The sequence below is a fragment of the Hippopotamus amphibius genome, chromosome 10 (genome assembly GCF_030028045.1).
Source record: "Hippopotamus amphibius kiboko isolate mHipAmp2 chromosome 10, mHipAmp2.hap2, whole genome shotgun sequence".
NCBI classification, from domain to species: Eukaryota; Metazoa; Chordata; class Mammalia; order Artiodactyla; family Hippopotamidae; genus Hippopotamus; species Hippopotamus amphibius.
The window spans coordinates 61,945,312-61,958,839 of record NC_080195.1 but is presented as its reverse complement, the minus strand read 5'-3'; the positions used below and the strand labels follow the sequence as shown (position 1 = coordinate 61,958,839).

At 38.9% G+C, this 13,528-nt stretch overlaps 1 protein-coding gene across 1 annotated transcript in view; it reads right to left on the bottom strand.

The window, feature by feature from the left end:
- The window catches only part of MORC1 (MORC family CW-type zinc finger 1), a 342,077-nt gene that overhangs the window by 31,060 nt on the left and 297,489 nt on the right, over positions 1 to 13,528 (bottom strand). The window contains 1 exon segment of the mRNA XM_057697690.1: positions 11,628 to 11,732. Within this exon segment, the coding sequence (XP_057553673.1) occupies positions 11,628 to 11,732 (105 nt within the window).

Sequence of the window (13,528 nt, the reverse complement as noted above, 5' to 3'; positions counted from 1 at the left end):
GGGATGCAAAGGATCTGCATAATACCTTGTGCTCAATTTTGTGAAGTGTCTATTTAAGAGAATAAATAAATCACAAATAAGCAGAGAGAGGAAAAAGAGCATACCATAGTCAACTGCGTAACACTTTCTCATTCAGCTCTCCTTAAGGAAACTTAAGAACTGGCTGATATCACTGTGTCTGGTTTCTTTCCTTCTCTTTCTTTGTCCTTCCATACCCACTCCATTTTACCCAGGACCCATAAAGGCTACCAGACCAGTGCTTGCCCTCCTGCCAAGTTCAAAGGCCCCTCCTGTTTTCACTCTTCCATAGTTAACACTACGTTCTAGGTGCCTCTCTTCTGTTCATGAGTTTATTCAATAAAATTGAGTTCCCAGTATGAGCAACTCCACTGTTATGATGAAGACTACAAAGTCCTTCCTTTATGAAGCTTATTTTCTAACGAGGGAGAAAGACATTAAATAAATAAATAGATGGATATGTAATAATGCAAGTTCTTTGAAGAAAAACATCACAGGTAAGAGAAGGAGAGTGAACTAGCTGGATTACCCAGCCGCCCCTCTGGGCTCACTGTCCTCTTCCACACCCTCCTTTCTCCAGGTCTTTGACTTGCTGTTGACTTGTTTATTCCCCCAACTTTTTTCTAGTCTTTCCTCAAACATCCCCCGCCCCCGTTGGGCCTTTCTTGCCCCTTCTATATAAAGCTGCTCTCAATCTCACCACACCCACACTGACACTTCCTGTCCCCTTCCTCTGCTCTGCTTCTCTCCTCGGCACTTACCATTGACTATCACGCAATGTATTTTACTTATTTATCTTGTCTATTGTCTGATTCCCCCATTAGAATGGAAGCACCACGAAGACAGGGAACAGTGCCTAATTTTTTCCTGCCGTATCGCCAATGTCTAAGACAGTAACTGATCCTCCATATACTCACAGAACAAAACAAAGTTGAAAAGCAAGTCAAGAAAGTCCATGTGTGTTGCTGGGGGTGGGAAGTAGTAGAGTCCAGGCATTAGGAACAACAAAGAAAAAGGCTGTGAAGGAAAAATAAGCTTAGGGTGTTGGAGGCCAAGGAAGGCGAGGATGACTAGACTGGAGTGAGAGAAGGAATGAACAGTAGGCAGTGAGGACAGCAAGGAAGGCAGGCCAGGTCATGTAGTGCTCTTGGAGGGCACTACATTTTGCTCTAAGTGTGAGCAGAAGCCATCGGAGGGTTCACCTCTTACACTGTTGATGGGAATGTAAATCGCTGCAGCCACTATGGAGAACAGCATGCAGGTTCCTCAAAAAACTAAAAATAGAACTACCATATGCTCCAGCAATCCCACTCCTGGGCATATATCCAGACAAAACTATAATTCAAAAAGATACACGCACCCCTATGTCCACAGCAGCACTATTACAACAGCCAAGACAAGGAAACAACCTAAATGTCCATCAACAGAAGACAGGATAAAGAAAATGTGGTACATATATACAATGGAATATTACTCAGCCATAAAAAAGAATAAAATAATGCCTTTTACAGCAACATGAATGGACCTAGAGATTATCATACTAAGTAAAGTAAGTCAGAAAGATAAATATGATATATCACATATATTACTTATATGTGGAATCTAAAATACGATATAAATCAACATATCTGTGAAACAAAAACAGACTCACAGATACAGAGAATTTGTGGTTGCCAAGGAGGAGAGGAAGTAGGGGAGGGAAGGAATGGGAGTTTGGGATTAGCAGATGCAAACTAGTGTATACGGGATAGATAAACAACAAGGTCCTATTGTACAGCACAGGGAACTATATTCAACATCCTGTGACAAATCATAATGGAAAAGAATATGAAAAAGAATATATGTATATGTGCATAACTGAGTCACTTTTCTGTATGAAGAAATTAATACAAAATTGTAACTCAATTATACTTCAATGAAAATTTAAAAAAGCCATTGGAGGGTACTAAGTAGGAGAACAGCATAATCTGACATATTTTGGATGGGATACTTAGATTTTTACCCTGTGGAGGCCAAACGAAGCAGTGGAATCTTTTACAGGGCTACTGCTGTAGTCCTGGTGAGGGATATTAGTGACCTGGCCAGGTGGGTAGATGTGGAGGTGGGAGAACAGAGTATGTATTTGAAGGCTGATTTAGCAAGATTGGCTGACGGGTTGAGTGCAGGATGTGAAAGAAAGAAATTCAGGTGTTTGGCCTGAGCAACTGTGGGTGACGGTATCATTTACTGAGATGGGGAAGCATGAAGAAGTCCCTTGGAATCCTTTCTGCTCTTGATTTTGATAATCTTCTGTGTCCCAACTGTTCCTGGGTAATTATTATTTTTCTGTCTACTCTCAATCCTTCAAAGAAAATTTTGGGTAGTTAAATTAACACCTTTACGCAAATAATGGTTTCACTGCATCTTCAACTCTAACTTCCCGTTTGTGCCCCAGTTATTTCTAACTGACATCAGGACACTTACGCTTGAATATCTTGCTGAAATTTCAAATCCTCAGTCTCACCTCTGCTCACTTATATACCTCTGGTCAAGTTCTCTTTCTATTTATAAGAACATTTTTGTTCCAGATTGCCATCTCAAAACTGCTGTCCCTGTTCAGTCTACCATACGCCTTCCCAAGTTGTACTATTTTTCCTTCAAAATGTTTCATTTTTCCTTGTCTTCTCACACTACAGTCTCCAGGCAGCAGCATCCTACTGGGTTTTTGGTCTTCAGTTTCTACTCTTTCCAGTACTGCTCCATTATCACAACATTTTCATAACACAAAGAATTAATTCTTTAGACAAAATCTCCATGATTAAAGGTTCCTGTTCAAAACTTGCCTACATGTCCTGACTACTTTCTCCCTCAAGTACAAACCCTTATGTGGTTTCCAAAACTCTTCTCAATGTGATTCTAAGATATCTGGAAATATTTTCAGTCTTTCTTAATAAGCATTCTCTGTAATAACCAAAAATTATTCAGAATACTTCAGAATTCCCTGTAAGCACTAGGTAGACTGCTGCCTCCATACCTTTGCCCACACAGTTCTCTCTACTTGAAATGCAGTCTCTCCTCCTTCTCTTATGTCTTTCCCACTTTTTATTTTTTTAAAAATTTATTTATTTTATTGGCTGTGTTGGGTCTTCATTGCTGCACATGGGCTTTCTCTAGTTGCGGTGAGCGGGGGCTACTCTTTGTTGTGGTGCATGGGCTTCTCATGGTGGTGGCCTCTCTTGTTGCAGAGCATGGGCTCTAGGCGCGTGGGCTTCAGTAGTTGTGGCACACAGGCTCAATAGTTGTGGCTCACGGGCTCTAGAGCGCAGGCTCAATAGTTGTGGCGCATGAGCTTAGTTGCTCCGCGGCATGTGGTATCTTCCTGGGGCAGGGCTCGAACCTGTGTCCCCTGCATTGGCAGGTGGATTCTTACCCACTGCGCCATCTAGGAAGTCCCCTTTCCCACTTTTTAAGACAATTATGAGTCCTACTCTTTATGAAATATCTTTTTTATTTGCTCTAGAACATACTGAAAAAGTATTAATAGTAAATTACAAATAGTTTTAATTACTTTTTAATAGCCAAGCATCATATCTGCGGGACGCAGACAAGACTGGGATCCTGTAGCAGCCTTGATTCTTGCCATGACACTTCAAAACAGAATTCAAAACTTGGGTCCATCTCCCAAAAACATATGCAACTAAACACAGCATTAATAACTATACAGATTTTACTGAAAATTGTGTTTTACATAAGGCAAAAATCAGCTTAACATTACCATGAAGCAGCTCTACTTTACTTCTCCAATTGCTAGCTGCCTCACCTCTCTCTACAAAACTTCCCCTCCAGATTCTCCAATCCTGCAGCACCAGTATTTTCCTGCTTGTGGGATTACCTCCTTTCCCCTCCCTCCCACCCCTTCCCCCACACACAGGGTCACTCTCTAGCTCTCCCTTTTCTTCCACAAAGCAATGTCACTCTCTCAGTTTTCATTCTTTGCTCCCATCTCTTGGCCCATCCAAAGGCTGAATTTGCCTCCTTTGGAATTACAAAAGGTGTTTTTTTTTAAATGTTTTTCATAACACAAAGAATTATTTTCATTCTGTTACAAATCCTTCCATTAATTCTCATAATAACCTTGAGAGTAGGTAATATTATTATTCCCCTTCTATAGATAAGAAACCAGAAGACCATAAATTGACACAACTGACATGGCATGCAGGTCTGAATTCGAACCTGGGTCCATCCATCAGAGTTCAGAGCCTGTCTCCTTTGCATAAAATAATGCTAACTCATGGTTTTGTAAAAGTGTCTTCCAACTTTTCTGCTCCTTGAGAGTAGAGATCATGTATTTTTTCTTTTCTTTTCTTTCTCTGGTGTCCTTCAAAATCTCTAACGTACTATTGTTCAGTAAATGTGTCTTGAACTGGTGCATGGTTGCTGATAGTTCACACACTGGCACTTGAATATTTAGATTCATTATAAATTGCCCACAAGGCTTTCCTCTAGGTCGGGGCTGTATCACACATTGCATTGTGTCTGTAAGTCTGTTGGTGAGTTGTTGGATGATACCGTGGAGGATGAGTACAGGCAATTTTTCCTCCGAAGCCCTTGGGGCAGCTCTGGCTTGTATCTCATAAAGGGGCTGCTTGTCTGTGAAATTTCTGCCACTGTTAGCAACAATCACAGGACCATACAAGTTCACAGAGAGGCAATGATAAAACCATCAACCAGGAAAATCGACTGACAAATATCTTGCTTTTGAAATTAAGGGAACTTTAATAATCAGAAAGCATGTTATTGCCATATCAATGCAGTTTCCCATTTAAAAAACTTTTCTGTCAGGAGTCAGAAAAAATTGTGTATTTAGGGTGAATGCAGCTGATTTAGGGACTGGCTATACAGGTTATTCACTTTTCTTCTTTTCTCACCTCTTTTGGGTTACGGAGTCATCTTCTTTCATTGTCATATACTGATGCCAAAACAGGGTACTTACTGTTGTTTTTTGTTTGTTCATTTTGGGGTTTGGGTTTTTTTGTTTGTTTGTTTGTTTTGGCTACCACAGAACACAAACCTAGACACTGGAAACTCAGCTCTTCCAGACATTCCTCAGCTTTTTTTTTTTTTAATTAAAGCTGAAATTCTTTTTTTTTTCTTTAAGAACTTTTATTGAGATACAACTGACATACAATACACTGCATATATTTTAAGTGTACAATTTTTTTTCTTATTAGTAGACATTCCTCAGCTTTTATAACATACCATGGAGACCCCATCAATGGTCCTAGACATTCAGAGTGGGTTGATGCCTTTTCTAAGCTGGCATCAGCCTCTTTTGAAAGATGCCCTAAAGAGCTAACCAGACGTAGTTGGTAAAGGACTTAGGTCGTGCTGAAATAGGAAGATGGTTCCATCCACTCACTTCTTTTTTCATCAGTCTTTCTTCAGCCCCGGAAAGTATCACACAGGGGACTAGATGCTGGAGGTTACAGCTTTCAGAGTAAACCCCAGAGACTCCATTGCCAAACTCTTAAAATATATCTGTCAGTGATGATCTGCCCATTGAGTTTTTTAAATGTCTGCAGACTGGGAAAATGAAATGAATCCATCTGCCAGTAAAAACACCTAAATGACCACAGAGGACAAACGAGCCAAAGCCAGTCCAACCAAAAAGATAGTATGGTTCCTGGTTATTAAACAGGCAAGTCCAACCTGATTTAAAATAACCACACCCACAGATATTCTTTCACTGCCTTAGCAACTGATATTCAGAGCAGTAACTCAAAGAAGATAAAATATGGAAAAACAACAAATACTAGTATAGGATAAAGGTAAATGTTGCTTCATATTAGAGTCAGAAGATTTGCATAATGTCAACTTGGAGTACATGCTCCACCAAGATGAACAAAAGCATGCACTTGGGTAACAAAAAGTTAGTACTTTTATCACTCTGACTTGAGTCTCAGAAAATTATTCCTGCTCAACTTCTCTAACTTGCTCTTGGCATTGGAAATTTTATCCCCCTGGTGTTCCTGCATTTTGAAACATTCTTCCAATGGATCATTTGCTTGCCTGACCATCTGTTGTGGTTTGGCAACCTAATTTGCCCAGTCATCTTTCAGAATAGATCTTCTAGGATGTCTATTCTGTATAGCTGCTTTTTATATCTCAACTGATGACATAACTTGAGACTGCTTACCTCTTTGACAAGATGCTTGGGAATCTAGTCCCATTGCTTCATTTTTATTTTTATTGCTCCTATTAAGCATGGTGCAGTGACAGCTGATCAGATCACATTACTTTGAGGAGCACTGGGGTCCTACGGAGCTCATATGCCAAATTTTTGCCTGGAGTAAAGCTGAACTGCCAATTTATCACATAGCTGTGCACAAGGAGTTTTTAATTGAACTTAGACAAACCCTTAATTACAACAGCACCACGGGGCATTGCTCCGGTAAAGCAGAACTGCAGCAAGCTTCACTCAGACACTGATTCCCCTGACGTGTAAGAGGTGGAGTAAGAGTTTCTACTTCCTCCTTATCTGGGGTTAACTGGGACATATTTGAAATTTACACACGGGTTTGTAAATGCTCGAGACAGAAAAAGTTCAGAACATCCACTATTCATTAAAAGAGAGGGCAGGGTGTGTGTTTAGAGCATGGAAAATGGGAAATAATAAGATTTTCTGGAGGCCAAGGGTCAGAAAACACCAGCTTCAAGGGAGGGGCCGGCAGTACAGTTATGACCACAACCATATTACTCGACTCGTAATCTTGAGCAAGAAGACTCTCCTCTCCAGGAACCATCCCTGCGGTGATGATCCTGATGATTACTATAAGACTGTAGGCTGACTGGAAAGAAAAGAATCATATAGTGAGCACAAAAGAACAGTACTGTGTAGGTCAGATTTGGGATGGAAAAGTTAAAAAAAAGGGCTAAAGGGAAGTTAGCTTAATCTGGGCAAGGAGTGAATGATGGCTTGATTTTTTTAAAAAAATGAATTCAAGACTCTTGGCTGGAGAATGCCCATCTATGAAACTCTGGAAACCTATCTAAGCCAAAGTATGCTGAGTGTTAATCAATGCAGTATTTATCTGTACCTTCAAATCCTCATCCCTGAGCAAAGTGTATCTGTGCACTCCAACCAACTTGTATGCAATGGCCTGAACTGATGCGGGAGTCAGCACGTGGAGATGAGTGATAAAGGGAGAAGTCATAAGGAGGAGTGGTTAAGAAAGTGGGAGCTGAGGTTGAACAGCTACAGTGTAAGGGGACCAATTCCTGACTGTGACCCTGAGCATACACATTTTCTTCATCTGGAAAATGGGGATGAAAAGAGAATGTACCTTCAGGTTATTAAAAGGATTAGATGAGATGATACATGTGAAGTACAGTAGCTGAATTTCATCACAGCCACACAGAAAAAGGAAAGGCTAACTCCACTAAAACACACGTGCACACATACACATAGTAGACTTCTAGAAAAATAGTTTTGCAAAGCTGAGATAATAAATCTGGATCACACAGTTGCCCTGAAATGGAGGAGGGAATGGTAGCTGTGCTAAAAAGATTGTGTAAAATAATGAAAGAAGTTTGCTGCAGTGGAGACTGATGGCCCCATACATAATGTCTCCAAAGGTCCAATCAAGTGGCTATCTAGGGCATTTTGAAGAGGATTAAGATGTCCTTAAAAAAAAAAATCCTCATTATTTTCATGACAGTTTTTTAATCTCTAAAAAATGCCTGGAGTTTAACTGAATCCCAGTTGGAGATTTCCACAGCCCCCAACAACACGCAAGAAGGTCTTACCAAGAACGCTCTCACTGCATGGACTTTGAAAATGAATGGCTCATGCTGGCTGAAAGGCCAGCATAAATTAATATCAAAAAGGAAAAAATGCCACAGAAGTGACACCCGCAAACTATGTGATCAGAAGCAACTGGAAATAAGGAAAATGAAGCCCAACAGCACATGAAGGATTAGGAAGCATGTGAAATGTGATACACATAAGATACAAACATTACAAATGACTCAAAAATAAGGATTATCCCAGAAAGGATTATTGAGAAAGTGAAAAACAAAAGAAAACATTTCTTTTTTTAGCCTCCAGAGACTGTAGGCCTTGCAGAAAAAGGAATATAAAAAAGCATTCAATCAAGGATTACGGGGAGTAGGAGGAGGAGAAAGTTAGGAAAACAGCTGAAACTGTTATAACCCTGAGCCCCAGCAGATGAGGTGATTTTAGAGATTATATAACAATATAGCTGAAATAATCAGCAATGGTCAGATTCAACATAAATCTGAAAAGTAATAATACTCTTATCATTTCACTTGAAATTGCACAACTGTTGGTACAAGAGCAAGAGTGCCTGAAACTTGGAAGAGAGGGAAATGAAGTGCCCCAATATGAAAAAAAAAATCCTTCCCGAAGGCAGACTGACAGACATTAACAACACACAAAAGAAAGAATGTGCCGATCAGAATAGAGATGTTCTCCATCATAATTCAAAGTCACATGCACTCCAATGTTCACTGCAGCACTATTTACAATAACCAGGACATGGGAGCAACCTAAATGTCCATCAACAAACAGATAAATGGATAAAGAAGATGTGGTACATACATACACTGGAATATCACTCAGCTGTAAAAAGGAACGAAGTTGGGACATTTGTAGAGACATGGATGGACCTAAAGACTGTCACACAGAGTGAAGTGAGGCAGAAAAACAAATATTGTATATTAACGCATATATGCGAATACAGAAAAGTGGTACAAATCAACCGGTTTGCAGGGCAGAAATGGAGACACAGATGTAGAGAACAAACATGTGGACACCAAGTGGGGAAAGCAGGGAGGGCTGGGGGGGAATGAATTGGGAGATTGGGACTGCCATATATACATTACTAATAAGAAAAAATATCAAATTGTACACTTTAAATATATGCAGTTTATTGTATGTCAAGAAACAAACAAATAACAAAAAAAAAAACCTTTCGATATGTATCGTCTAAAACAAAAAAGAATAGAGATGTTCTCCATATAACGTGAGAAAAACACACTCAGAAGAGCACAGGGAGGCATAGGATGAGGGTGCTGGGCCAATGCTCTTTTAATGTTATAGTTGCAATTGGTAACATCATCCCCACCAGCCTGTGTGGGGAAGTGGACACAGCAGGCTGTCTTAGCTGAAAGCCCTTTAAATATTCAGGCACATAGCTCACCAGCACCATCAGATTGTAACTGGCCAGCTCACACAGACAGGCATAAAGGGAGAGAACACACCACGAAAGTTGGAATGTGTCTTCCAACTGGACTGAGGCTTGATTTATGTTTTAAATGACTAAGCTGTCACTATGATATTATACAACAGTCTCGTGAGTTGGGATAATGTGATGTCATTCCTGTGAGATGGACTTTCTTTGGTGAGCTGAACATATATTTTGGAGCCATTACACCTGAAAATAATACCCTGGGCTGCAGTAAATTCACCAAAGTAATAAAAACCATTTAACTGCAGTAGGCGATGGGTAGCCAATTGCTCTTCCTTAAGTGATAACCCCTTGCAGCCCTGCATACCCTCCTTCTTTAAATTTGACAGCTGCAGGGTCAGCACATGCGCGCGCACGCACGCACGCACACACACACACAAGCACCACAGTTAGAAGATGACTGGGTAGGAGCCCAGGGGTTAAGAACAATCTTTTTTAATTTCTGAGTTTAAGAAAGTACAGGCAGACAAGCATTCAGAAGCAATTATTTCCTGCCTGAATTGCTACAACCACAGCCAAACAGAAAAATTAATGGGCACCTCTGGATAATGCATAGTGTTTATCCAAGTTAATTAGATACCTTGAATTTGAAAACAGACGTCCTGCTAGGATCACAGGGACACAAATAAATCATACCACACACATTCACACAAGTAACATAAGAAATTGAGAAATATTACATAAAAAGACAATTTTAATATGTCATACCTAATTTGCGAAAAAGCACTTGCTAAAAGCTGCATGCAAAGCTTAGAGAGGTGGCAAAACAATGGCTACATGAAAAACACACAAAGACTTTGAAGACCTGCAAAGTAGGTGGTGACTACTAATATTCACAGGTACAGTTATACCACATTTGGCTTCAAAGAGGTAAAGAGGCTGAGCTATTTACAACTCTAGTTGTAGTCTTCTTTTCTGGCCTCTGATTAAATTTTGACCCTTTTCCTTTTGAAAATATATTGGTGCTCACTTTCTGCACATCCTGTTCCTTTCTGTCAATACGAAGGGTTTTTTTTTTTCTGTTCCCATTCACAAATCACTCCTAGAGCTTTTCAACATCCCTTCGGATACTTTCTTAAAACAATTACAATGATGGATGAAATGATATGATGGTTGGGAGCCATGGGGTGGCAGGGGAGGGGGAGGATACAGATGAGACAAGACCAGGCATGCGCTGATAATCGTTGGAGGTGGGAAATGGGCACACTGGGGTTGACTGTGCCATGTCTGAAAAGGTCCGTGATGAAAACTTTTTAAAATAAAGCCTCTATTATTGCTATATCATGTACCTTGTGACCATGTTTTTCTGCTGAAGGGCACATAAATTAGATTAAAGTCAGAAGACATTCTGCTCCTCCTTGGCTCATTTATAACTGAAACTTTATCCACAATCCTAAATACCATTTTGAGGTAACTTACCTACAGACATGTACAGTGGGGCAGGCCTTTTTCTAAATACCCTCACTTCTCATGTCAGAAAATGACAACCATCGAGGAAACTGCATTTATTCTTATTTCGTTTGAAGTTTAGTTATAAGCTTCTTGGCAATCGAGGTACAAAGAGAACTATAGTGAGTGATAAAATCCATATTCCGATAAAAGAAAATATCAAATAGATTTTTCCTGATATTAAACTCTAATATCCAAATGAACCTTTTTATTGTAACACAAAGGGCTCTCTATAACATAATGGACAATGTCTTTAACATGGCTTCACAGATGAAGTGTTCCTCATATTCCTTGAGTCAGTTTTCCCTATACACTAAGGGCTTTTACACTTGGTTCAGTGAGGGAAAGCAACTCTGCTGGGGTCTGCGGTACAGTAGTCCAGACATGTAGGTCTTTGATATTGACTACCAGGTTAGAGTCAGGGATACACAATCTAGACAACTAAATGAGAAGTATGTCCATATTTCTTGAAAAGACTTCTCTCAGCAGGACTTTTTAGCTGTGGCTTCAGTCAGTTTAGAATTATACTTTCTGGTGAGAATCTACGCTTTGGACTTGGGCATGTAGGTTTTGAGATGAACTTCAAGTTTTGTATACACACACACACACACACACACGCACACATTAACAATATTAAAGCTTTCTCACCCTGATAACTAAAACGAAAAGCATTACGGACTAGTGGTCAGGAGGTATAAGTCCCAGTTGTATTTTCACTAGTTTGTATACCTTTGGGCAAGCAACAAACTTTTCTGAGTCTTGTTTCTTCACCTAAAAACTAAAAACTAGGTTATTCACCAACATGTTTCAGTTACTTTGAGGCACTAATGTGAAATGTTTTTTGGATTCCGCTAATCTTTACAAATGTGAATAAATTTCAAGGTGTCATTTAGTCAGGAGAGTTTATCTCACCTCGATTATATCTGGATTGCTGTTGTTGGTTTCAACTTCAATCAAAGCCTTACATTCCTGCACAAGGTTTTGTCTCTGCTTCCTCTTCATTTCCCAAGAAAAGGCCTATAACAAGAAATTAACAAAAAATATATAAGGATTAGTAGCTATCAATGGCACACAGTAAACCACCTTCATTCTTTCCTTCCTTCAGCCTCTGTTAACTGCTGACTTCTGTAGGATAAACAGAGGAAATTTGATTTTTGATCTTTTCCCTCAAGAAGTATATGACTTAGACAAGCACATGTGAAGTTTAAATAATAGAAAACAGCAACAAAATAATATTATAATGCAAGTTAAGTATGAAATGAGTGGTGTAGATTATGTGCTCAACAGTGAATCAAAGGGCTTGTAGTATTTTGCAAAGAATCTGCATGAATTACTGTCTACATCCTGAATATGTAATGTCTCATATGGATATGTACATTGTTCTCAAAATTTATGTAGATGTTGCTGGGGGAAATAAGATATATATTCATTTCAAAATATCTATGATGGCTTTCTTTTATTATGTTGTTCTTAATCAGTAGATACTGAATATGCCTACTATTAGGTATATTAAGTCTGCAGTCACTTAAAATTTCTTTGACAGTTTCAACATACATTTTATAAAATATTGGCTATATTCCCAGTGTTGTACAATATATCCTTGTAGCTTATTTTATACATAATACTTTTTACCTCTTAATTTCCTACACCTATATTGCCCCCTTTTCCCTTTCCTCACTGATAACCACTTGCTTGCTCTCTATATCTATGAGTCTGTTTCTTGTTATATTCACTAGTTTGTTGTATTTTTTGATTCCACATATAAGTGGAATCAAAATCATATCATACAGTATTTGTCTTTCTTTGTCTGACTTATTTCACTTAGCATAATGCCCTCAAAGTCCATCCACATTGCTGCAAATGGCAAAATTTCATTCTTTTTTATGGCTGAGTAGTATTCAATTATACATATGTACCACCTCTTCTTTAGTCATTCATCTGTTGATGGACACTTAGGTTGCTTCCATATCTTGGCAATTGTAAATAATGCTGCTATGAACACTGGGGTGCTTTTATCTTTTCAAATTAGTGTTTTTGTTTTTGTGAATATATACCCAGGAATGGAACTGCTGGGTCATGTGGTAGTTCTAGTTTCAATTTTTTGAGAAACCGCCATACTGTTTTCCACAGTGGCTGCACCAATTTACATTCCCACCAACAGTGTACAAGGGTACCCTTTTCTCGTCAACATTTTTTATTTGTGTTCTTTTTGATGACAGCCATTCTGACAGGTGTGAGGTGATATCTCATTGTGGTTTTGATTTGCATTTTCCTGATGATTAGTGATGTTGAGCATCTTTTCATGCTCCTGTTGGCTTTCTGCATGTCTTCTTTGAAGAAATGTATACAGTATTTAGGTTTTCTGCCCATTTTTTGACTGGGTTTTTTGTTTTGTTTTTTTTTTGATATTGAGCTGCATAAGCTATTTGTATATTTTGGAGATTAATCCCTTGTTGGTCATATCATTTGCAAATTTTTTCTCCCATTTGTAGGTTGTCTTTTCATTTATTTATGGTTTCCTTTGCTATGCAAAAACTTTTAAGTTTAATTAGGTTCCATTTGTTTATTTTTGCTTTTGTTTCCATTACTCTAAGGGACAGATCCAAAAAAATACTTCTGTGATCTATGTCAAAGAATGTTCTGCCTATGTTTTCCTCTAGGAGTTTTACAGTATCCTGTCTTACATTTAGGTCTTTAATCCATTTTGAGTTTATTTTATTATTAATTACAAGGAAAAAACTGCAAAAAACACAAACACATGGAGGCTAAACAATATGCTACTAAACAACTACTGGATCACTGAAGAAATCAAA